The 26,358-nt window shown below is 44.1% G+C and overlaps 1 protein-coding gene across 1 annotated transcript in view; it reads right to left on the bottom strand.

The window, feature by feature from the left end:
- SYNE2 (spectrin repeat containing nuclear envelope protein 2) overlaps window positions 1–26,358 on the bottom strand; it is a 186,120-nt gene that overhangs the window by 65,840 nt on the left and 93,922 nt on the right. Inside the window, exons 65-80 of the mRNA XM_075712036.1 lie at window positions 25,579–25,698; window positions 24,821–24,928; window positions 18,634–18,867; window positions 16,628–16,795; window positions 15,462–15,587; window positions 14,390–14,502; window positions 13,590–13,731; window positions 12,508–12,639; window positions 11,764–11,916; window positions 11,297–11,506; window positions 10,067–10,168; window positions 8,831–8,950; window positions 8,461–8,661; window positions 6,480–6,653; window positions 5,757–5,888; window positions 530–726 (exon numbers count right to left, since the gene is read on the bottom strand). Coding sequence (XP_075568151.1) covers window positions 530–726; window positions 5,757–5,888; window positions 6,480–6,653; window positions 8,461–8,661; window positions 8,831–8,950; window positions 10,067–10,168; window positions 11,297–11,506; window positions 11,764–11,916; window positions 12,508–12,639; window positions 13,590–13,731; window positions 14,390–14,502; window positions 15,462–15,587; window positions 16,628–16,795; window positions 18,634–18,867; window positions 24,821–24,928; window positions 25,579–25,698 — 2,432 coding nt within the window. The remainder of the gene's footprint in view (window positions 1–529; window positions 727–5,756; window positions 5,889–6,479; window positions 6,654–8,460; window positions 8,662–8,830; window positions 8,951–10,066; window positions 10,169–11,296; window positions 11,507–11,763; window positions 11,917–12,507; window positions 12,640–13,589; window positions 13,732–14,389; window positions 14,503–15,461; window positions 15,588–16,627; window positions 16,796–18,633; window positions 18,868–24,820; window positions 24,929–25,578; window positions 25,699–26,358) is intronic.

Here is a 26,358-nt window from a genome sequence, read left to right as displayed (position 1 = left end):
AAGCATTGAGCACGTTTGGGTCCTTCCCCTTCGTAGAGCTTCAAAACACAAGTCAAGGGAGCATTTCAGCCAGGTCTTGAATGTTTGTAAGGCGGATAGCGTACTTGCACAGACAGGCGCATTACGCCTTTGCATGGGAATCAAGGCTAGCTTGCATTTGTAGCAGGCCAAAATGCTTAGGGCAGCACGATCAGAGCTTCTGTTAACACTTCCAACATACAAACTTCAGCACGATGCAGCTAACCCTCAACTAGATGCACTGACTTTGCGGTGGGAGCAATCAGAATATTTTTCCTACAAAAGTAAGCAGGAAGTGAAGCACTTGTCTACACAGTGACAGAAGATCAGCTGTGTAATAAAGGGCCATTTTTCTGATCACCACTGCTCTTTTTTTCACTTTTTCTCATTTTTAAGTTAAAGGAGCTATGCTATTTATTAATTCACTGTCATATTTCAGAAAATACATCTATAGAAGGTCAGAAACTAGTTTCTAGCTGGTATCTCTAATTGCTTTCTGAGTTATACCCACCTGACCAGGAGTTTGAGTAACGTCTGAAGTCGCTGTAGTTCATGGCCAACTTTTTTGGTTAAAGACAACCACTGCTCTTCCAGCTTCCCAATCTGGCTTCTTATTTCTGGACAGCTCACAGCAGTCAGCAATTTCTTCCCTTCTTTCACCATCTGGTACAGCCTGGCATGCTTTTCATCAATACTGCTTTTTATTTGCTATCAGAATATGGGAAGTTTGCAAAACAATAATATTTTAAAAACTGAAAACACAGCTAGCAAAACACATATCATTTGTTCTAACTTCTTCATCTCACAGTTCCTCTGTCATGCATTTCATTTTCCAAATGGAAGGAATCTGTACTTAATTACATGCAAAAGGGACAACCGGGCCTGCTGGCGGCTGATGGAGATCGGCTGTCTCCAAGGGGGAAAAGGATTCTCGCCCAAGAGTTGGCGGGACTCATTGAGAGGGCTTTAAACTAGGTTTGAAGGGGGAAGGGGATATAAACAGGCCCGCTAGTAAGGAGCCCAGGGGCGGCATGGCAACATTGGGGGCAAAATCGACAGCCCAGCTTAAGTGCATGTACAGCAATGCACGTAGCATGGGCAACAAACAGGAGGAGCTGGAGGCCCTTGTGCAGCAGGATGGCTATGACATAGTCGCCATCACGGAAACGTGGTGGGACGACTCTCATGACTGGAGTGCTGCACTGGAGGGCTATAAGCTCTTCAGAAGGGATAGGCAGGGTAGGAGAGGCGGTGGGGTGGCTCTGTATGTTAGGGAGTGTTTCGATTGCATAGAGCTTGACAGTGGTGATGACAAGGTGGAATGCTTATGGGTAAGGATGAGGGGGAAGGCTGGAAAGGCGGATGTCCTGTTGGGAGTCTGCTATAGACCACCCAACCAGGAGGTAGAGGTAGATGAGGCATTCTATAAGCGGCTGGCAGAAGTGTCGCAATCGCTAGCCCTTGTTCTCATGGGGGACTTCAACTTGCCAGACATCTGCTGGAAATACCACACAGCAGAGAGGCAGCAGTCTTGGAAGTTCCTAGAGCATGTGGGGGATAACTTTCTAATGCAGCTGGTAAGCGAGCCTACCAGGGGAGGTGCCCCGCTTGACCTGCTGTTTACCAACAGAGAAGGGCTTGTGGGAAATGTCGAGGTCGGAGGCCGTCTCGGGCTTAGCGACCACGACATGATAAAGTTCTCAATTTTGGGTGATGCTAAGCGGAGGGGCACCAAAACTATTACCATGGACTTCCGGAGGGCAGACTTTGCCCTCTTCAGGACCCTGGTTGGGAAAGTCCCTTGGGAGGCAGTCCTGAAGGGCAAAGGGGTCCAGGAAGGCTGGGCCCTCTTCAAGAAGGAAGTCTTAAGGGCGCAGGAGCGGGCTGTCCCCGTGTGTCGTAAGACCAACCGGAGGGGAAATCGACCGGCCTGGCTGAATAGGGAGCTTTTGCGGGGACTCAGGGAAAAAAGGAGAGTCTACCGCCTTTGGCAGAAGGGGCGGGCAGCTCAGGAGGAGTACAGGGATCTTGTTAGGTCCTGCAGGGAGGAAATTAGAAAGGCAAAAGCCCAGCTAGAACTCAATCTGGCCAGTGCTGTAAAAGACAATAAAAAATGCTTTTATAAGTACATCAGCAATAAAAGGAGAGCCAAGGAGGATCTCCATTCTTTGCTGGATGTGGGGGGGAACATTGTCACCGAGGACAAGGAAAAGGCTGAAGTACTTAACGCCTTCTTTGCCTCTGTGTTCAACAGCCAGACCGGTCATCCCCAGGGTACTCAGGCCCTTGAGCAAGAGGATAGGGATGGGGACCAGAATGGAGCCCTCATAGTCCAGGAGGAAGCAGTTAATGACCTGCTATGCCACCTGGACGCTCACAAGTCTATGGGGCCGGATGGGATCCACCCAAGAGTACTGAGGGAGCTGGCGGAGGAGCTTGCCAAGCCACTTTCCATCATCTATCAACAGTCCTGGTTAACAGGGGAGGTCCCTGATGACTGGAGGCTTGCCAATGTGACGCCCATCTACAAGAAGGGCCGGAAGGAGGACCCGGGGAACTACAGGCCTGTCAGCCTGACCTCGGTGCCGGGGAAGATTATGGAGAGGTTCATCTTGAGCGAACTCCACAGGCAAGTACAGGTCAACCAGGGGATCAGGCCCAGCCAGCATGGGTTCACAAAAGGCAGGTCCTGCTTGACCAACCTGATCTCCTTCTATGACCTGGTGACCCGCCTGGTAGATGATGGAAAGGCTGTGGATGTCATCTACCTCGACTTTAGCAAAGCTTTTGACACCGTCTCGCATAATATCCTCCTCGGGAAGCTGGCAGCTCACGGCTTAGACAGGCATACTCTTCGCTGGGTAAAAAACTGGTTGGGTGGCCGAGCCCAGAGAGTAGTGATAAATGGTGTTAAGTCCAGTTGGCGGCCGGTCACGAGCGGTGTTCCCCAGGGCTCTGTTTTAGGGCCAGTCTTGTTCAATATCTTTATCAATGATCTGGATGAGGGGATCGAGTGCACCCTCAGTAAGTTTGCAGACGACACCAAATTGGGTGGGAGTGTCGATCTGCTCGAGGGTAGGATGGCCCTGCAGAGGGACCTGGACAGACTGGATCGATGGGCCGTGGCCAACTGTATGAGGTTCAACAAGGCCAAGTGCCGGGTCCTGCACTTCGGTCACAACAACCCCATGCAACGCTACAGGCTTGGGGAGGAGTGGCTGGAAAGCTGCCTGGCCGAAAAGGACCTGGGGGTGTTAGTAGATAGCCGGCTGAACATGAGCCAGCAGTGTGCCCAGGTGGCCAAGAAGGCCAACAGCATCCTGGCTTGTATCAGGAATGCTGTGGCCAGCAGGAGCAGGGAGGCGATTGTCCCCCTGTACTCGGCGCTGGTGAGGCCGCACCTGGAATACTGTGTCCAGTTTTGGGCCCCTCACTACAAGAAAGACATTGAGGTGCTGGAGCGTGTCCAGAGGCGGGCAACGAAGCTGGTGAAGGGTCTGGAGCACAGGCCTTATGAGGAGCGGCTGAGGGAACTGGCATTGTTTAGTCTGGAGAAGAGGAGGCTGAGGGGAGACCTTATCGCTCTCTACAACTACCTGAAAGGAGGTTGTAGTGAGGTGGGTGTTGGTCTCTTCTCCCAAGTAGCTAGCGATAGGACAAGAGGAAATGGGCTTAAGCTGCGCCAGGGGAGGTTTAGACTGGAAATTAGGAAAAATTTCCTTACGGAAAGGGTGGTCAGGCATTGGAACAGGCTACCCAGAGAGGTGGTGGAGTCACCATCCCTGGAGGCGTTTAAAAAACGGGTAGATGTGGCACTTCGGGATATGGTTTAGTCTGGTCTACCCTTGATTAGTCTAGAGTGGGCTTGGTAGTGTAGGTTAATGGTTGGACTGGATGATCTTAAAGGTCTTTTCCAACCTAGATGATTCTATGATTCTATGATTCTAGGTTATTTTTTTGTTTGTTTCCTCTGGATAGATCAAGACAGATCTCAATATAATTTCACACATTATCAGAATGACTGTGTTATGATTTGATAGGCTTTTTTGACACATGTAAACCTCAAGCAATGGACAAACACTCTCTGTCAGATCTGGCTGCATTGTCCAAACATATGACTGTCCCCAGCAGAAAGTTATTGCCCTCCTGTTCTTAGAGGGCCTTCTGGCACTATCCTATTTTAAAAAATGTTACCAGCATTTTGAAGGAAGCTGTTGGGACAACTATTGAATAATGGTGGCAGGGAGGAATGAAGATCGAACAGTGAAGACATCAAGTAAAAGACATGGGAGTGGTCTGGTTTGCTTAGCTGAATAAAAACAAAGCATCATTTTACCGTTGCTACACTTCACTGGAAGGTCAAAATGAGAAAAGGGAAAAAAAGAAAAAAAAAAACAAAACAAAAACCCAGGAAATAGATCAGTCCTAGAGAAAAGGCAGGAAATAGCAACTGTGTGACGTACAAGTATCTCACTTCTCTCCAGGCATAAGGGGCTTGTACAATGTTATTAATAGAGATATTTCTCTCACAGGAATTAAGCCCCAGAGAATTTTATTCTGCTCTGTCCTTGAAAATGTGAAGCTCCAGTGCTGGGACTCCCCCCAAAAGCATCTTCTAAAGCTTTACTACTTTGTTTCTGATGTCTTTGAAGACAAATAAAGACTTAAAATTGAAAAGGTAGTTTTAAGAACTTAAAAAAACCAAAGCGAACCAGGCAACTTCACAATCAATGGCTATGCAAATATTGCATGTCTCCTGTCTCAGTGCGACAGGCATCAAAAGCACCAGAGAGCCACTCTGACTGTGAATATCTACTGTTGATTTATTTCAAAAGCTTTACTCTAGCTCAGAATTTTCTGGGAATGTCCAATGACCTCTTTCATGCAGTCAACTAGATTAATCACAGTAGTCCTTTTCCCCTTAATAGTTTGTGAAGCTAAATATCAAACTGGACTCAATATAGACCCAAAGACTCATTAATTAAAAGATTTCTAATAGAGTGGGTCCTCTGAAGACCAAGAAGGGTCAAACCTGTGAGGAACGCACAGCACTCTCTGAAGATACATCACTAAGTTTATTGAACACTGTTTCTTCTTAATTTTATAAAATAACCATAAAGGCTGCTTTCATAACCTTATATTCAAATGTGTTTAAAACATAGATAAAATGTTTCCAACTGGACCTGAGGTTCTAATAAGGGTGTAGCTCTGCCATCAGAGATGCAGCTGGGGACAAACCAGGAGCCTATTTGCCATTCTATACAAAAGGAATTTTATTCTCTTTGTTATGATAGAGATCAGGACACCTTATTTCGAATTCTCAAGATTTTAAAAGGAGCTGGCAAACCTGTAGACTTTCTGTTGCAACCAGGGGTTCAGATATTTGAAGGCACTGGGTTGATTCTTCTCCTCCATAGGTTTTACATCATGGCACATAAATCATGCCTGAATTACAGAGAAGTGGCTCTGTGTTCACTCCAAGGCTCCCTGCTGTCCCTGGGATCCATGCAGCCTGCACACTGTCTTCTCCCAAATATTTGCATTTGAAGACCAAGTTCTAAAGTAGCTATTGCCATTACTCCCACTTAAATGAACTTATAGCCCCTGGCTGAAATTAGCAGCCTGATCTCCTGCTACTTTTAAAAGTAAGTTTTCAGCTTGCATCCACACACAGACAAGGAGACAAAGCTCTACAGATCCACAAAGAAAACCAGTCAGAGAGACAGACACATAAATACCTGCAGAAGTGCAATCCTTTCCATTAATCTTTCTTCCGTTTCTTCAACCAAATTCACAGAAGGCAATGTAGAGGCAAGTGCCTCTAACTCCTTATTGAAAACTAGACATTCATCATCAAATTCCATCCATTCCTAAAAAATACATTGCATCATTAATATAGCACACATTTATCTGCATTTTTGCTACACCAGACTGAGATGTTCATTCTTATTCTAGCATCAGCAGCTCTTACTTTAAGAAACAGAACATGAAAATAGGTGAATAATATGGAAATATTAAAGCGAGACATGATTTCACCACAGATGAATGAATTAATTCCCTGATATCTTCAAGGCTTCTTATTTTAAAGTGGTATATTTAATTTTTTATTCTCTAGGGGTGTTTTAAGATCAATTTTTAGGTTTTATTTTAATGTCGTGCTGGTATTTTTGTGCCTTAAATGGCTTTCCTGTCAGTCCAGGCACTCAAAAATTACTGCAAGAAGTCATAAAGTCCCACCCATGTCAGAGTAATGGGTTGAAACGTCCACTTTCAGAGGTTTTCAAGGAAAAAAGCCAGTTTACTGACACACACAGAACAAGTAATAGACTGTTGCTGTCCAACAGAGACAGGAAAGGACAACTACTAGCCAAAAAATCACTGGTGCAGAAAGGGTTCCCCTAGACACAACTCTTCTCCTTCTTCCCTTCAGCTTTTACTCTGGGTTTCTTTTGGCTCATTACCTTTAACAGGCTGTCTAAGTGTATACCATACTGGCAGGCCTTCTGCTCCAGCAACTTGACTTCATTCACCAGCTCTCTCCAGAATTCCTCTCTCTTTTGTAGGATGGAAGGAGTCACTTTCTGGGAAAATGCTTGCATGAAAGCCATGTGGGTCATGAGGTTGTGGAAAAAGTGCTGAAAAAAATAAGTTAAAGCTTGCTCTTTAAGAGAGACACGCACAGCAGGAGTATGAAGAAAACAGAGAAGACTCATTGAGAAGAGTAGCCAGTTGCAGGGTCTCTCATAGCTGGAGCCAGGAGCCTTCTACCCAAATTCTGCATCACCCCAAGATGGGCAGTTGCTGATCATTTTACCATTAGTCAAGAACCAGTGATAGAATAGAACAGGATAGAATAGAATAGAACATTTTCAGTCGGAAGGGACCTACAATGATCATGTAGTCCAGCTGCCTGACCACTTCAGGGCTGACCAAAAGTGAAAGCCTGTTGTTAAGGGCATTGTCCAAATGCCTCTTAAACACTGACAGGCTTGGGGCATCGACCACCTCTCTAGGAAGCCTGTTCCAGTGTTTGACCACCCACTCAGTAAAGAAATGCTTCCTAATGTCCAGTCTAAACCTCCCCTGGCGCAGATGAGTTGCATACACTATTTTCATTTATACATTTCTAAAGAAAAAGATCTAAATCTATACCTTCAGTTCATATGAAATATAAAGATGTTGTAGGAAGATGATGGAAGGAAGAGTTTAACTATAAATAAATTCATAGTTTAGAGTGAGGTAGTTATGACCAGACAGCCATTATCCAGTTTGTTTCACCTGGATGGGAGGTGACTCCAAGCACCAAGGGTATCAGCAGTTCTAAGGTCTAAGTAGCAGGCAGGGCACAATAATCCTTTGGGATAACTGGGTAACATTTATTTGATTTAGTTTGATTAGTTTGATTTAGTTATGGCTCGACTGAGCTCTCGGGAAATGTCTGAACCTCAACAGAACACTTTCCCCCACAAAAAGGCTTTGGTTTAAGATCACACTTTTCAATCAAGATCATCTTCACTAAGAACTAGTACAAGAATTTCACTTAAGGACCACACCCCAGACAAATGCTGTGTGAGCATCCTGATAAGTCTTGATAACCAGGGCAGGGAAAACGGCAGTTTTCTTTTGCTTTTCTACATCAATGTATGTATAGTTGGACTGCAGATACATTACTTGTTTTCCTTTGTAAATTAATTCCTAACATTTTGCTTTGCTAAGGGCAATTTGCAAGTGACAAACACAATTCCTATGACTCTGGAGTAGTGGTTTGCAGTGCTTGGCATCCTGAGGCAATTCTTAAGGGAGTTTGAGCTATGTGGAGCAGTTAAATCAAGGCATTGACATGACAGAGACATCTTCAAGTGACTAGCGTTGGCCAGGGCTTCTTGCCAAGTGGCGGGACAGTGAGGATGCAGGTGCATTCTCAGCCATCTCCCATCAAGCATGAAGCAGCTGGGTGCAGGGGACACTGGGCTGCCAAGGGGACGATCTAAACTATCCGCCCTTTGGAGAAGGAACTGGTGTGGGTAAGTTTCCTCCATCAGATCATGACAGCACAGAGTGCTGAAAGCAAAGGCTCAACTCCCAGTTGCTAGGACAGCAACTTTAGGAACCTCACTACTGATTTATTACCAGTAATTAGAAGGACATGTGTTTTCCTCATATATCAATATGTTCTGAGGTAAGCCAAAGTAGTATTAGACTGACAAAACTAAAATCCTGATCTTAATTTATCACCAAAAGTGCAGTTGTAATAACAACCTCTTTTTCATATTTTAGTGTGCCCTATTTTGGTCTGTTGAAAAACTTTGTTTTCTGCATGTACTCCAGTCCCTCCCCTGTGCTATGAGCTATTCTTCTCCATAACACTGGAGAGAAACAAGTCACAGAAAACAGTGCTCCTGCTATGCTGATCTGAGCAGTGCTGTGATAAGCATCTTATACCTTGTGATTTTCCAGGTGAGACTGTAGAGCTGCTCTGCTTTTCATTAGCTGCTTTGGATCTTGTGCAATCTTCTCTCGTCCTATAGCTACCAGCTCTGCAAATCCATGAAGTAAGTCCTCATACTGGCTCTCACTGATGGAAGGAGAGTTCAGTTCCACATACTTTGCTTTCAGAATCCCCCACATGTCATCCAAAATATCCTACAATGTAAACACAGTTTAGTGATTCCTGAAGGACAGAAATGAATCCTATAAACCTGCACACACATTCCCAGAATGCAAAATAACCATCAGCCCTTTGATGCTAAAAATGCCTTGCTTAGAATAATCAAACCTTGCTGAATAAGTGGAGACTGTACTGTGCTCTTACCTCTAATTTATAAGCTTCCTGGATTAAGGTGATAGGTAACTGAAATCTTTCCCCATGGCCTCTCAGTTTTGCTACTTTATTTTCGAAGTTTTGCAGCTCCAAAGCACAGGCATCAGTTTGCTGAATTAAGAACAAAATAAGCTGTTAGGAAGAGTTCTATTCCATTAAACTTTCTGTTATCACTAGTAGTGCAGCAGATCCAGGGGCTGGATTTCTGCTGTGCTAGTACTGCATAAGTTCACGATGAGACCCCGAGACCCAACGAGCTTAGAAGCTAAATAGACAAGACCATGCATGACACAGCTTACTGGGTTCACACGGCACAGCCAGGAAGGGAATTCAGGTCTTGTGTCTCAGCCCAAGATTCAACATGCATTTCAGTCTACTAATTCAAGAGCAGCCATTAAAAGGAATCATGGACTCAGAAAACACCATTTTTTCTTATGAAGTAGAAAGACTCAGTCAGGGATGGATTGAGACAGGTTCTCTCTGAAGGAAGGGAAGCTATATACTTCTGTCATTCCTTTTCCAAGAGTGGTTACTTGACAGAATGTATCTAAGGCAGGAGGCCCTGCTAGCGGATTCAGCAGTTCTGAACATAGCTTTCAGGCTGGCGGAAAATTATACCTGTAAACAAGGTTATGAGCCTGTAACAAAAAAGTTTTGGGACACCCTCTTTGCTTCACCAATAAGTAGACAGTTGGCCAATGACCATGCTGGGGAGGATATGCAGTCTGTTCATTTTTAATTCTCTGCTAATCCCTATGAAGTTCAAAGAAAATAGCTTAGCTGGTCAAATGCCATATGATAAAGTGCTCATAAATGCTGAACAAGTTGATATAAATACTGGAGTCCTATCCCCACAAAGAAAAGCTAGTTTTGCATATAGAAAGGCATAATGTGTGAAGTGCTGTATTTTGTGTAGCTCTTTCTCTTCCCTGTGGTAGTGTGGGGTGTATTTGCTCTGAGAGGTTGTGGAGAGACTGGTTCCTCCACTCCAGCTACTAAAAGGACTAGAATTAGGTCTGACTACGGATTGGGGTGTAGTTAAAAAACCAAACCAAAACAAAAACAAAAACCAAAATGGGGTGGCAAATACTGAACTCTCTCCTTCCCTCATTCTTAAAACCTAAGTGAGACTCAAACTTTAGAAAATATGAAACTTAACAGATTGCAGAAAACTGGAAATAGCTAATACTGTGAGCTTTTCCTCTCCTTTCCTTCAAATGAAATTACCTGAAGCTGTTCAGAAACACTATGTCCACGTATTGCATTCAAGCATTGTTGCAGAGTAGCCTTTTTCTCAGTTAACTCATCATAGAGCAGCCTGGTTTCATTCTGCCAAAGAAACAAACATCAGAAGTATATCACGTATCAGGAAGATAGTAATGACCAGACAAAATTGCACAGCAAACAAAATGGTTACCTCTTACAGCAAAAGCACTTTTTTCCTCTTTAAAAAACCAAATCAAAGCGTGTGCATTATGGGCTTAAAGCAGTAATTGAGAGCGGGAAATTCTGTAGTCTGTGTAGTGTAAGAAAGCAGATTACTCTGTCACAATGATCCTCTATGACTGTAAAAATCTGTCAAACTTACAGAGAAACAAATTCTTCTCTTCTGAAAATTAGAAAATGAGCCCATTATTGGTGACTGATAGAGCTCCATGGATTCTGCATAAGTAAACATTGCAAGACTAGTCCTGCTACTGTTTGGTGACAACATCCCAGTGTTCTTCAAAGGAACTGTTTTATTATTCAGCAGTAAAAAGCTAGGCTGACTTGCCAATGATGAGCACACTGGAGTTTTCTGGACATTGGAAACTGTATTTCAAAGACCAGGCTCTTCTTTCCTTCCTTCAGCCTAAATACCTGATCTGAATATTTTCTAGTAGTAGCTAGTAGATTTAGCCCATCATGAGAATCTACAGAAAAGTTTCTCACTATCTGCTTTTCCGAAAAAGAACAAAAAAATGCAAACTTGAAAAACTATGGCTTCTGCTACTGTGGCACAAAATCTAAAGGAACAGTAAATACAAAGGGTCAAATCAACCTCCAATACATAGCTAAAAGTAGCCCAGTGCCAGACATGGCACCTAAAGGGAAGAAGCCTGCCTCTCCCGAGTCCGCGCAGCAGCAGAAAGAATATACAAAACCCTCCTTGGCCTAATCCCTACACACAGAAACTTGCTTTAGACTGTAGCTCAGCGTTCATGGGATCCCAGGTTACTTCCATCCTTTTTGCATGCAAATTTTCTACTGTGATCAAGGCCTCTAAGTTAGTCAGCATTGCAAATAGCACTGTAAACAGCAAAATTAATTTGCTTCTTGAGAGTGTAAGAGAAGTTTGTCCAGTACCAAAAAAAAAAGAAAGCCCATTATATATTGCTCATCTGTACCCCACATGCATTAACACTGACAAGTCTAACAGATGCTGTGAAACAAGATGTGCATTTGGCAGTGGAGTACCTGGTAATTGCTATTATGATCCAGCCCAGCTTTCATTGAGTTACTCCTTGAAGCAGTGGCAGCTTGAGTTTGTTCCAGCCGCGCCTGCAAGTTGTTAAAGCACTCGCAGAACACATCTGTGCTCCCACCAGCACAGCTAATAGACTTCAGAAGATCATCCTTTTTATCACTCAGATCAGCGTGAAGTTTTTGCACCTCGACAGAAAGAGTCTAAAGGGTTGAAAGAAAGACAACATGAGTGAAAATGGTCTCTGTCCAAGGACTCTTTCCTGTAAAAGGGAGCAGGACTCAAGTTGATAATTGTTGTTAAAAGCCATAGGCCCAAATCTGTGCAACACCAAGTAGTTTGGTTGTGTTATTCCTGAATACCACCAGCAAAACAGAGAAGAAATATCAGGCCATATATATGCTGTTGTAACAGAAATCCACTGGGCTTTCTCCTTCCCTGGATGCTTTTGGACGGTTACCTCATAAAGAGCCTGCTGCACGGCTGCCTCTTCAGTGGAGAGGACTGAGGTGTTTAACATCTCCTCCATGTTATTCAAACATCGGCTGATTGCCAGAAGCAGCTCAAACAATTTTCTGTCCAAATTGGAAGAGACTTCCTCTGCCACATTATCCTGGGTAAAGGCAAGTCAGAAGTTTTCAGTACTTTCGCCCAAGGCATGGCTAAGATTCATTCACTCGTATAAGGTTAGAGGTTCAGTCAGCTAATAATAAAATGGAACTAATGAAACACTGAGGGTCAGACTCGGATGAGACAGTTATATGCACGTAATATTCAGAGCTGTCAAGGCCAAAGGTGAGACAATGACTCTTTATGTATTGGGAGTAGCTGTGGTCTTACAGGTCTTTAATCTCAGGACTGGGCACAACACAATTTGTCTTGTCAGCTCGAATACTGCAGATTTACTGAAATCATTTACAGGCTCCTTGCTTTATACAGCTTGAGGAGTTTTACCCACACTAGCAAATCATTGGATTCAGGTAGCAGAAGTATCATAGCTGAAACTTGAAATGTTTCCTCTCAAAATCCTAAACTGATTGGACTATAACGTAGACATTATAGTCCATCCCTGATGCAAAAGCTACACTGCAGTGAACGCTATCTGCAATGGTATGATTATTGGCTATGTTTCTCAATGCTGAAACAGTGTCTTGTGTCTAGAATCCCAGGTATTTTTTGCAAAGCTAGGACATGCCATTTTTACCTGTGCATGCACCACATTTGCTTCTTGGCTTAGATCTCCCAGCTGGACAGTATAAGTTTTCAGTTCTTCCACGGTTGGGGTTCCTGCACTAGCGAATGTGCCTCGGGGCAGCATGTTCATCTTTGTTGTAATCTAACATTTGGAAAAAGAATATTGCAATTAGGTGAACAACTCAAATGAAGACAGTGCTATGGGCAACTAGATAACACTCCTCTCAAAAAGCATTAGAATGAATGTTTCAAGGCATTAATATAAAGCACCTGGATAGGAGGGTTCTCTTTTTACTGGCAAAATTTAGTTGGGTAGGCTATGCCCTGATGAGAGATTGACTGAAGAAGGAGCCTCTGATTCCCAGCTTTAAGGGCTACAAGTTGTAGTTTGTGTTAAGGTAGCCCTGCTGCCCACTGCAGTGTAAGTCTTGCCTGAAAAAGAGCTGACATTCATCCTTTTACATGACTGATATTCTTCCATGTAATGCAATAATTTCAGAGAACAGGGAATCTAGTAATTCCATTTTAATGTGAACAAAACTGTTAGCAGAAATTATAGTTTTGTCCAAGCAGTAAAATTCTGCAGTCTGTTCAGAATAAATACATAGTATGCTTTTGTTGCATCCAAACTCTGCTTTTGATATGTGAGAGAGAGAACACAATGGTGAATGGCATAACAAAATTTAAGCCAGAGATTTGTTTTGACCAAAATGTTCTCACTTGCAAAAACTGAGACTTAATCCACATCCATGAAAACCAGCTGGGAGCTTGCTGGCTAACTCTCTTAGTTCTCTTGAAAGAAATTAAGCAGATAACATCTGGTCTGAATGTTAACTACAAGCATTCACCTATGTGCTCCCACACTATGCTTAGTAGTCACTACTTCAGAAACATTATTTACCTCAAAGTAAAATTAAAAGACAATCATGAAAACAGTATGCAGTAACAAATTCCTCTGGAGAACACTTGCACAGATTTCAGTTATCTGATGAAGAGACATGATGATACAATGATGCAGGAAGATACACTAATTGTTATCTTTACCACAACCAACTGCCTGCAGAAAGAGTGTTTTACTGAATTTCAACGGACCTGAGGTTCCACAAGCTGGCAGAGAGGAGATTTCATCTTTGATGACAGCTCTTGTTGTAAATATTGCCATTTATTACCCGTTTGGTCCTTTGGAGCTAAGGTGGGATCAGCCAGCTTGCTCTTTGGATCAGATTCTCCATTGCTGTATTGAGAAAACATTGTTAGAATGGCAAAGTATGAAGCAGAAAAAGCAAAATTTGATTTGTAAGAATTCTTGTATAAGATTAGTTTCTATTGCTCCTGCCTCAAAACCAACATGAAACCAAGTGTGCGGATGATCTTTAATCCAAGCTTTGATACATTTCTTTGGGCTCTTCCCTTCATGTGAAACACCCTAGGGGCCTGCTGGCAGCCTCCATCTCTGAAATGACAATATGGGTAGCACAGGCCTGTAGCATGTCTTGGTTCCATGCCGGAAGGTGCATGATCCCAATGCCCCCTTTTCAAAGATGCTGCCTCTAAACCTGGCTGGGCATCTCTGTGCATTTGTACAGCAAAGGCTGTGAACAGAGACACCCAGCTTGCCTCCGGACGGGCCTGCTTTAGTTTATAGCAGGTGTCAGTCCTGCCTGCTAGCAAGACTGACTCAAACACTGGAGCCAGCCCAATATCAAAGAGGCTGTCACATAAATGAGACTCCATTTCTCTAGACTGTTGATGGCAGAAATCTCCCAGCTTCTGCAATTTTTGTTCTAAAGGCACACATCCCTGCACGGAACCAGTGGCGGCACTGCAAAGTTCCAGCAGGTTTAGGCAGTTTTACATCACTGAATCTGGTAACTGATTTTATTATTTTGTACCTTGATTCTAATTTCTGAGTCACGCCGTCCTCAAACTGTGGCTGCATTTTTTCCACGCACGACTCAATGAAGTCAATGAGGCTTTTCTGCTCAGCTGCTTTTACTTTCAGATCCTGTGTACAGAGAACAGTATGAACAGTAAAATCAAATCAGTTGTGTGCACTGTATTAATCTGAAATGATGATTGCGCTTTTCCAATCATATTTTACATGAATTCATTCAGCAAAGAAAATAAGAATACATCTATGAGAATAAAGTGCAGTTTATGTGTAAACATGAGTTTACCAAACAAACCATTTTCTGAAAACGTGTATTTTTATGGAATATATTTCTGCCTGAGCTGAAGTTTTAAAAGCAAAAACCATCAGTCAGAAACAAATTATGCACAATGGAAATTTAAAAGCCATGGACTGCCATCCTTATACAGAAAAAAGGCAAGGGAAAATGGGGATTTGCTGAAATATGAGGCTGAGTTCCACTAGTTAAAAAGAGACTGTCAAGTGAAAAGTGAGCAATTTTAGCAGCTCAGGCTGGATCATTTTCTCCAACTCTTTTCTAATAGCATGAAAAGGGCAAAAGATAATTTTCAGTTAGCAAAACAGAAGTGTAGTTTACAGAGCACAGAACATCACAGGCTTTTTTTATTGTGTTAACAACCACCTTAAAGTCATTGTGAGTTAGCCCATGGGAAAACATTCACAAAGCTTTAGCTTCAAATTCATCTTCAAAAGCAATGTCAATATATAGATTCAGAGTTCATAATACATCAGTGCTACAAAGATAGGAGACTGGAGGGATGGGTGATGCCATCTGAATCATTATGATACAAGGCAAGTATTATGGTACCATCCAGCTCTGTAGCATTACTAAACCTTTTGGACATGGGATTTTAGAGGTGAAGCCTTTCCCCATCCTGACAAACTCCCCTAATTTTGGAGGAGAGGGTTGGCTGAAACCTACCCTTGACAGACATGATCCCACAGCGAAAACTGCAGCAGGTAATAAATGCAGCTGTCCCCCACACCCACAGGGGATGTGGAGCAGCCTGGCTCTCGGACAATAGGAGAATTACCTGTGGGTGCTGGAAAGCGTTGTGCCAAATGAGTGGCTGTTCAGCAAGGACAAGCTGGGGTGTACTGGAGCCATTTGAGTGTAGGATCTCAAGGGGCTCTTGGTCGATCATCTCCCTGTTGTGAATCTGTAAAGAGAGACCCGTTGTGGAGAGGCTTCCAGACTTGACAAGAGGACAGAACCCACAGCTGTAGTTTGGGGAAATGGCAAAAGTGGAGCTGTCTCAGACTTACCATAGGTAGAATCAGCAGTGCATGAAACACAGCTGCTACTCTTGCAAAGACGTCTGTCTAGTTCCATTTACTGAAAGTTTGATCCATTCTAACCTGCTGCTAAAGTCCTCACATTTCTCTCCGTGACAGTTACAAGGCTTGTTTTGCTTTTCCTGTTAGCAGGTTAATTGATACTAACCCTCCTTCTTATTGTTTGACCAAATTATAGGGATGTGCAATTTATGCTTTTAAATTTGCTCACGCACCTGGATTTTCTATCTGTCTGCACTCACAGAGACATTTCAACAGGAGCCTTTACCAGCGCTAATTCTCTCCTGGGCCATGCAAGCTCCCTTTTAGACTGTGCTCCTCCAGCACCAGAGAGACTGTGGCTGCTCTTGCACAAACACATCAGGTTGGCTTCTCTGGCCCCTTGCACATCAGAGTGGGAATTAGCTCTGAAGCTGGGAGTTACTGTCTCACCCATTGGGAAACTCAGCAAAGAGTGTACAGGCGTGGCTCAGAAGAGCTGGTAGAGTCATTGTCCTTGCCATTTACACATTCTTCAAAGAGAATGTTACTGTTTAAATGCCTCTCTGCTGTGATACTGTCACAGACAAACATGGCGTTTTAAAGGCATTTTAAAAAACAAACCAAAACAAAAAACTTTTTATCCTTTTCCTGTACTCCTCACAAAATCTTGACCTCTGTCACTGAGCACTTAAAGCAGAAACGATGCTGTTCAGTGACTCAATAAAATTCCACTACTTGCTGCAAACTACAAATAATTATACAGCATTGTAAAGTAGAATAATAGCAAGTCTGACATTTCTGATTGACTTTTCTCCCTTCCTTGCTTCACATGGTGAGCTCCAACTGTTTGGTCTGCAACTACAACAGATTAAAGCACCATGACTCTCTCACTCTCACTCTGCATTGCATTCATATGCTTTACCTGCTCTTCACTGTATTTGTCTTGAAGCATCATCTGGACTTCTTCCAAATTGCACTTCACTTTCTTCAGCTTCAAGGAAAGAGCCTCTGTCTCTTTTTGGTAGTCTGCACTATCTCCACAGTCTTCCAGTAAAGAAAGGACCTTTTGTTCAATCTCTGATAACATCACCTAGATGGGACAGCAGTCAATTATTCATTCTTAGAAGTACAACACTCCTTTCCTGATAACATTCTGAAGTCAATGCTCACACTTCCCTGTCTGAAAAGAATAGAAACATACAGACAAAAAGAGAAATAGCTGCAAACCCCTAGATTTTCTCCAATATAGTCTCTTTTTATTCTGAACAATTAAATACATTTTAAGCCCTCTGCAGGAAGTTATATTAATTCAGATACGGAGTAATAAAAGAGAGCAGAAATTGTAAGACTCCATTTGGATGCAACCAAGAAGACAACACAGCCCAGTGGGGGAGCAGGAGGCAGTGCACAGACTGATCACATCACCCTCTGGGAGGAATGATGCTGATTTACCAAAACATAGTAACGTTACCATGTGTCAGCCAGGCCATTGTAAACTGTTGGGATCTGGTTTTTTGATTCAAGCTGCTGTGACTCAAAGTGCATCTCTGCATTGCTTTAAACTCACGTTTTTAAGGTGAGTGTGGAGCAGGTGAGTGTTGAGGAGGTACCATAGCTCAACTGCAAAGTAATCAACTGCAATGAATTAACTGCTTTACATCTTATGTCCATATCTAGAGACTGCTTCTGCTTCGTGCTATGTGTATTTTTCTGTGTAGATCTTGACTAGCTTAGAAAAACCTCCCCCTCCACCAAGTTCATGTCTTAACATTGAGCCAAACTGTTAAAAGCCAACAGGAATTCCGCAGTGCTTACAGCTGCCCAAAGCCTCATTGTTTTTACTGGTTGGAACTGCCCTGTCAAAGCCTATGCTGACACGAACCCTGAGTGGGATCCAGACACAGCCAGCTGCTTAGGTGCATTCAAGGTCCTAATTACCATGGAGTTCAGCACCCAAGCACTTGGCTGAATCACAGCCTAAACCCAGAGGCGGTTCTTGGCATGGACTCAGTTCCTATTAAAAAAACCCCACGCAACAACAACAAAACAGCTGGAAACATCTCCTAGTAATTTAAAATGGGGACATTTTGGTATTGTCTCCTTTATGGTGAGTGAAGTTTGTTGCTTTAAGTAGTGCTTGAAGCAAACTGGTACACCAGACTGGCACTGCAGGGAACTTCAAAAGTGGCATGCCTGCACATTTTCTCTTAAGCTGCATGCCAGAGAAAAAAGCTGCACGCCAGGACTCCCACCCACCCCAGCCCCTCATGCCAGTCCTGTTTTCCTCCAACCGTTTTCACCAACAGGTACCACCCACTCCTTTCCTTCCGCTGCCATCTGGGGCAAGAGGCTGCCCTAGAAGTACGGCAGTAGGTCCAAATATCACCACTGCTCGCAGAGGGCAGGGGAAAAGCCCCTATCTTTCTACCTGTGCTGGCAGCTTTTTGCAAAAAGTGCAAAAGAATAATTTACCAGCCTGGAAGCTATCTTGTACCAGTCTTTTAAAATCACCCTGACAAAACAGAAACTGAAAATGTCAAAAGAAAAAAAATATTCCTTTTCTTCTATCTGATTTATCATGATTGAGACCAATGAAAAATTGCCTTTTAGTAGAGGATTCAAACTATACTGAGCCATGTTTCTGAAAATAATCCAAAGAAAAACAAAGCTTTAAAAATACTCAAGAGTTCTACCTAAATCTCCCAGATGCATAAAGATCCCAACTCTAAAACCAAGGTATTTTTAACTAAGCCCTTGGAAAGCTGCACCTGAAACTGAAGCCAAGCAGTTGCCTGTTTTCTGCCCAGTGTAATGAAGCCGATTAAGCAGGGAGAGGAGAAGCAGTAAGCACAGCTCTTCTGCAGACACACAGCCCAGGGAAGGGCGACTTGTTTGGATGGCAGCAGCAAACTGACCGCTCTGTCTTACCTGGCAATCAGCAAGCTGCAGTTCCACCATCTGATGCATTTTGGGGGTCTGGGGATCTGACCTCAGGGACAATTTAGTTTTGTCTAGCCATTTTTCCAGCTCGGCAACCTGGGCCTGGCACACCTGGAGGATCGTTTCTGGCTCAGGCCTACCGCCATCCACTGCTTCCTCCGAGTCTCCCGCTTTCCCTCGAGAGCCCCGGCTGGTGTTGGGGACAGGAGGTGGCGTGTCGCTCTGAAGCAAAGCACATGAAAGAAACGCGGTTATCTATCTGTTTTTTTCTTTCTTTTCCCTCCCCTTACCAGTGAGAAATGTTTAACTTTCACACTCACAGAGCTCCGAAACCACTTTGCCACCGTGTTCCTAGATCAAAAAAAAAAAAAAAAAAAAAAAAAAAAGGGAGGGAAAAAAAAAAAAAGAAAAAGAAAGGGAAACTCGGCAGCCAGGCAATGCCGGATCTGGTGTAACAGGTTTCCAGGCAGCAATTTGCATTTGCACAGGTATACCTGAGCGCACAGGAAGTGAGATGACTCACCATTAACCAGTTCTCCCCTGAGGAGAGATGTTTTTCTGTGGGAGTTAGATGTAAAAGCAATGCAGTTTAAAGCTGCAAAGCAAGCTGTTGGGCAATGTTTATAAGCTACTTGCATGTTCGGTTCCAACAGTCAAATGTGCTTTATTTGGGCACTAGGTCACACAGAAAAAAACCCAGTGTATTTTTAAGCATGTCTTGTGTAATTCTGTCTTCTTATTTGCCCTCCTTTAAGAAGCAATATTGCACACTTCCATAATAAGGAGAAGTCTAAAGTGCTTGGAGATATCAGCAGTTGCTTGGAAGGCTGTACAGTATGTATATACCTCCACACATGCAAATACTGGTACTTAGTAAGTAAATCAAGCACACCACCAGAAGAACAAAACTACCTGTACGCTCCCACGGCTCTAGAGCATACATTCAGGCAACCGAGGTGGTCGGTGGTAGTGCACAAGCTCCGTGTTAAAACGAGATTTGGCACAAAATCAGAGAGCAAAAATGCATTGTTTCATCTACCAATGTCTTACTTTAATCATTATGGTTCCTGTTTGTCTCTGAGATAGTATGGGACGGTACCATTAAACATAGAAAGTAAATCTGAGCATACAGATCCCAGAACAGTCTGAATATGTCTATTGAGGTATACATGACTAAAGAAATAAAAAAGTACTTCAACCTCCACCTGAAATTTCTGGCTCTAGTTCTATGCCTGTTTGTTTTAGTTCGTTCATTTAAATAACAAAACATTACACATGTATAATACCCTTTCGCCACACATGTATGTGTACATAAGCATTCAGTTTACACATACGGCATGCTCTGCCCCTCCCCAGCTAGACATTGTTACTGCAGTAAACTTTATCCCCTTCCTCTACAGAAGTAGAAACTCAAGATATATAGTCAAATTAGTTGAATAAAACAAACCAGTACCATGTGCTTAGCTGTTCATGCACACATCATGCGTTCGTGTGCCAAGACTGAGACTGTCAGGCACCATGCAGTGGAGGGTTAACATGGCTCAATTGACAAAGAGTAGAATCAAAGAACAATAGAATGACTTGGGTCGGAAGGGACCTTTAGAGGCCATCCAGCCCAACCCCCCTGCAATGAGCAGGGGCATCTTCAACCAGATCAGGTTGCTCAGAGCCCCATCCAGCCTGGCCTTGAATGTTTACAGGGATGGGGCATCTACTACCTCTCTGGGCAACCTGTGCCAGTGCCTCACCACCCTCAGTGTAAAAAGATTTCTTCCTTATATCTAGTCTAAATCTCCCCTCCTTTAGTTTAAATCCATTACTCCTTGTTCTGTCACAACAGGCCTTGCTAAAAAGATTGGCCCCATCTTTCCTGTAGGCCCCCTTTCAGCACTGAAAGGCCGCAATAAGGTCTCCCCGCAGCCTTCTCTTCTCCAGGCTGAACAACCCTAACCTTTCCTCACAGGCGAGGTGCTCCAGCCCTCGGATCATTTTTGTGGCCCTCCTCTGGACTTGCTCCAACAGGTCCATGTCCTTCCTGTGCTGAGGACTCCAGAGCTGGATGCAGTACTCCAGGTGGGTTCTCATCAGCGTGGAGTAGACGGGCAGAATCACATCTGTCAACCTGCTGGCCACGCTTCTTTTGATGCAACCAGGATACGGTTGGGCCTTCTGGGCTGAGTGCACATTGTTGACTCACGTCCAGCTTTTCATCCCCCAGTACCCCCAAGTCCTTCTCTGCAGCGCTGCTCTCAATCCCTTCATCCCTGTCCTGGTTTCGGCTGGAACAGACTTAATTTTCTTCCTAGTAGCAGGCATAGTGCTGTGTTTTGGATTTAGTATGAGAAGAATGTTGATAACACACTGATGTTTTAGTTGTTGCTGAGTACTGCTTATGCTAGTCAAGGACTTTTCAGCTTCCCATGCTCTGCCAGGCGCACAAGAAGCTGGGAGGGGGCACAGCCAGGACAGCTGACCCACACTGCCCAAAGGGCTATTCCATACCATATGGCATCATGCTCAGTATAGAAACTGGGGGGGGTTGGCCAGGGAGCAGCGATCGCTGCTCGGGAACTGGCTGGGTATCGGTCAGCGGGTGGTGAGCAATTGCATTGTGCATCATTATTATTGTTATTATTACTACTACTATTTTACTTTATTTTATTTCAATTATTAAACTGTTCTTGTCTCAACCCAGGAGTGTTTCTCACTCTTACTCCTCTGATTCTCTCCCCCATCCCACTGGGGCAGGGGGAGTGAGTGATCAGCTGCGTGGTGCTTAGTTGCTGACTGGGGCTAAACCACAATAATCCCCCAGCCTGTATTGATACCAGGGGTTGTCACAACCCAGACACAGGACCTTGCACTTGGCCCTGTTCAACCTCATGAATTTTGCACGGGCCCACTTCTTGAGCTTGTTCAGGTCCCTCTGGACAGTATCCCATCCCTCAGGCATGTCAACTACATCACTCAGCTTGGTGCCTGCAAACTTGCTGAGAGTGCACTCGATCCCACTGTCTATGTCATTGATGAAGATATTAAACAGTACTGGTCCCAGTATGGACCACTGAAGGACACAACTCATCACTGATCTCCACCTGGACATCGAGCCATTGATTGCTACCTGCTGGATGCAACCATCCAACCAATTCCTCGTCCACCCATCAAACCCATCTCTCTCCAATTTAGAGAGGAGGATGTTGTGGGGGGTCATGTCAAAGGCCTTACAGAAGTCTAGATAGATGACATCTGTAGCTTTTCCCTTGTCCACTGATGCAGTCATTCCATCATAGAAGGCCACTAGGTTGGTCAGGCAGGACTTGCCCTTGGTGAAGCTGTGCTGGCTGTCTCAAATCACCTCCCTGTCCTCCATGTGCCTTAACATAGCTTCTAGAAGGATCTGTTCCATGATCGTCCCAGACACAGAGGTGAGGCTTACAGGTTGGTAGTTCCCAAGGTCCTCATTTCTACCCTTTTTAAAAGTGGGCGTGATGTTTCCCTTTTTCCAGTCACCGGGGACTTCACCTGACTGCCATGACTTTTCAAAGATCATGGAGAGCGACTTGGCAACTACATCAGCCAGTTCCCTCCAGACTCTGGGATGCATATCATCAGGTCCCATAGACTTATGTATGTTCAGGTTCCTCAGGTGGTCATGAACCTGATCTTCTCTTACAGTGGGAGGGATGGGAGGGACTTTGGTCCCCCAGTCCCTGTCTTGCAGTCCATCCACTTGAGTGATGTGGGAAGAGATGTTGCCAGTGAAGACTGAGACAAAAAAGTTGTGGAATACCTCAGCCTTCTCCTTGTCCATTGTTACCAGTTAGCCAGTTGTGTTCATCAGGGGGGCTACACTTTCTTTGACCTTCCTTTTCTGGTCGACATACCTATAGAAGTCCTTCTTATTATTCTTTGCATCCCTTGCCAAGTTCAGCTCCAGCTGTATCCTGACCCTCCTGACCCCATCCCTACACAACCATGCAGCATCCCTATACTCTTCCCAGGATGCCTGTCCCTGCTTCCACTGCCTATGCATTTCCTTCTTGTCCTTTAGTTTGACCAGCAAGTCTTGACTCAGCCATGCCAATCTCTTGCTTTTCTTTCCTGATTTTTTACAGCTGGGTATCGAGAGCTTTTGTGCTCTATGGAAAGTGTCCTTAAAGATCTGCCAGCTCTGTTCTGCTCCCTTGTCCCTGACGGCAGTTTCCCAGGGGGTCCTATTGACTAGCTCCTTGAACAGCTGTAAGTTTGCTTTCCTAAAATTCAGGGTCCTGACTTTACTCTTCGCCTGAGCCATATCCCTCAGGACCACGAACTCCACCAGTGCATGATCACTGCAGCCCAGGCTGCCTCCAATCTTGATGTCACCGATGAGGCTCACTTGCATTGGTGACCATCAGGTCCAGTATCGCATCCCCTCTGGTAGGGGTGTCTATTACCTGGCTTAAGAAGTTATCCTCAGTGCATTACAGGAGTCTCCTGATCACCTACAGCTCGCCATGCTACTTTTCCAGCAGATGTTGGGGTGGTTGAAGTCCCCCAGTATGATGAGAGCCTGCAAGCACGATACCTTCTGAACCTGGAGTAAGAAGGCTTCGTCAATAGGCTCCCCTTGATCAGGCAGCCTGTAGTAGATACCAACCACAAGGTTCCCTTTGTTGCCTCAGTCTCCGATTCTTACCCATAAGAATCTGCACATGACTATTTTTCAGAGACAGCTCTTCACAATCTATCCATTTCTTGATGTAGAGGGCAGCCCCTCTACCCGTCTTTCCTCGCCTGTCCCTTCTGAACAGCCTGTAGCTATCGATAGCCACACTCCAATTATGGGATTCGTCCCACCAAGTTTCAGTAATGGCAATTAGGTCGTAGCTTTCTAGCAGCACAGTGGCTTCCAGCTCCTCCTGTTTGTTGCCCATGCTGTATGCACTGGTCACCTTCGTAGAGGAACACCCCTTAATTCCTTTGAGGTATTTCACCAGTGTTTCCCTGTTGGCTCCTATTACATCAGGAGCCCCTGGCTCATCTATGCAAGACTTCAAGAGTGCTGCAGTGTAGCCAGCACATCTCAGAGCAACAGGCTGAGGACCCTTGCTAGCACCCCATTCCTCTAACCTTGGCATGTCATCCCGCAGCTTGTCATGGGCAAGCCTGATATTATCCCCCTCCCACTTCAAGTCTAGTTTAAAGCTCTGTCAATGAGCCCCGCTAGCTTGTGAGCAGACTCTCTTTCCTCTTTGAGGAAATCCCATCCAACGCCAGTGGGCCTAGCACCACGTAGACGATCCCATTATCGAAAAAACCAAAATTGTGGCAGTGACACCAGCCACAGAGCCATGTAGTAACAGACTGGGTCCATCTGTTTCTTCCAATGTTGCTGCCCACAACTGGAAGGATAGAGGAAAAAATTACCTGTGCTCCAGATTCCCTTACCAACCGTGTCCCAAGGCCCTGAATTCTCTTCTGATTGCCTTTGGACTATGCATTGCAGCTTCATCGCCACCCACGTGGAAGAGCAATAATGGGCAGTAGTCCGAGGGTCATACCAGGCTAGGAAGTTTCCTAGCAATGTCCTTAACCTGGGCCCCAGGGAGGCAGCAGACTTCCCGAAGAGGAGGGTCTGTCTGGCATATTGGACCTTCTGTTCCCCTCAGAAGGGAATCACCCACAACTATAACCCATCTTTTCTTCCTCGTCCAGAAATTCAAATGTTTTTCTGAATCCTAAACTGTGTTTCAGGCTGCTGTAACTGAATTTGGAAGCAGGTATGTTTGCATGGGAGGGACAACATGCCAGAGGGAGGAAATGGTATCATTTAGCAATCTCCTTAATTTCTCCTTTAACCACCACTTAAAAATCCCATAGTTGATATACGTTTACATCACTTGAACCCCTCCATTCATGCCTGTACGAATGCCAGCATCTTACTTCCTGAAAATACTCCATTTTGTTCTCTAGTAAACCGCATTTTCAATGAGCAAATCAAAATGTATTTATCACCCAAAGAAGCAATATGAAGAGGACCACAAAGGGTTGTAGGTATCCTACCATATCATAAATACTGCAACAAACTCCAGTAGTATAACCATAACGAAACAGGGCCCCTGCCCACTAGGTAGTTTATACAACGAGCTCAGAGGGTCACCTCGTTCAACCTACTTCAGGCCTTCAAACTTACCATAGCCTGACTGCCATCACCTGTGCCAGGGCCTTCAGTGCTCTGCAAAGTTTGCATAGATGTTTCCTCACCATGTTTATTGTGTGATTGCATTATCTCATCAGCATCCTGTAGAGAGAGAAGCAACAGTGCAAGTATTTGTATCATTATTACCTTGTTGTGCTAGAGAAGCCTCAAAGGGCAGCAGCCACTCAAGAGTATTCACAGAGAGAAGTTCTCTTATGCCTGTAACATTGATATACAGAAACTAACAATTGCAACTACCACAACATTATCGAGAGACCATGAAGAACAGAGCAGAATGCCACCAAAATTGTAGCCAGTTGGGTGTCTTAGATGCTGATCTTCTCGTGTACAAAAAGAACCTCTTTCACAAATCATCCCCCAACAAAATGCACATTTTACAGCCTTTCCAGGAATTAGTGAAACAAACTGCTGCTACCAAATGTGCATTTCTATCTTTGGGGTCTTTGTCAGGCTAGAAATAATTAATATAGAATCACAGAATCATTTAGGTTGGAAAAGACCCTTAAAGTCATTGAATCCAACCAATGTGTGCAACAGGAAAAGAGATTTTAAATGGCAAGATTTAGTGTGATATGGAAGATGGAGGATCTGAATAAGGTCATCATTTCTACAATGTCCTGCATTTCTACAGTTCTCTTGCTTTGCAGACTTCAGCAATACCTAGGATTTGTGCAGATCTTTTCCACAAAGATGAGTTCCCATCCCCGTGGAGATAAACCTGAGTGCATTACCTGAATGATGACATCCGACAAGGTACCAGAAGACCAGGAGGTTGCACTGTCTTCCTTGTGCCTTTCATCATCTCTTTGTGAAGGCCAAAAGCTCACATCTTTCTCTGTGGCCGTACTTCCCTTTGAAAGCAGTAACAGCTCAGCATTAGCTTGTGAACAAGAAGCTCAGATATTCCTTCAGGCAATGTAAATTACTGCAAACCTTTAGTAACACTTTGCTCTATTTCTGCCTTGCTTATCTGTCTTTATTGTTTCCCAAATCCCACCTCTTCCCTTGCTCTATAGCTCTGCTGCAAGACGAATAGCAGCTGGATGACACTGATAGTTTTCTCTAGAGACCTCAGAGTATCTTCATTTTTTCACACTATTTAAAAAAAAAAAACAAAAAACAAGAAACAATCTTTCTCCTGTCATGTCCCCTAAAAAGTCCTGTGTGTAAAGAAAACTTGAAGGTGCAGAATCAGAAACCTTGAAACTGAAGTGCTTGGATCAGAGTAGTAAGACACCACTTCTATCCAAGCTGTTTGGACTTCTTCGCACTGTCTAGCCATGGAGTTTCATCCTTGCCTAGCCTGAAGCAACCCCTCCAATACTCTGTCACCGCTTTGCCACATTTCCTTTTGATTCTTGTTGCAAGGATGTAGCAAAAAGGCTAATTAATATCCATAGCGAGGACTTCAGCGAAATGGAGATTCTTCAAAACTTGAGGCCAGTTGTTCCCAGGAGATGGAGATGACAGCAGCTGGTCACTACCAGCCTAGGCAGTCTGTGAACTGCTGT

This window comes from Pelecanus crispus, chromosome 6, assembly GCF_030463565.1.
Source record: "Pelecanus crispus isolate bPelCri1 chromosome 6, bPelCri1.pri, whole genome shotgun sequence".
In the NCBI taxonomy this organism is placed as follows: Eukaryota; Metazoa; Chordata; class Aves; order Pelecaniformes; family Pelecanidae; genus Pelecanus; species Pelecanus crispus.
This window is presented reverse-complemented; position numbering and strand designations above follow the sequence as displayed.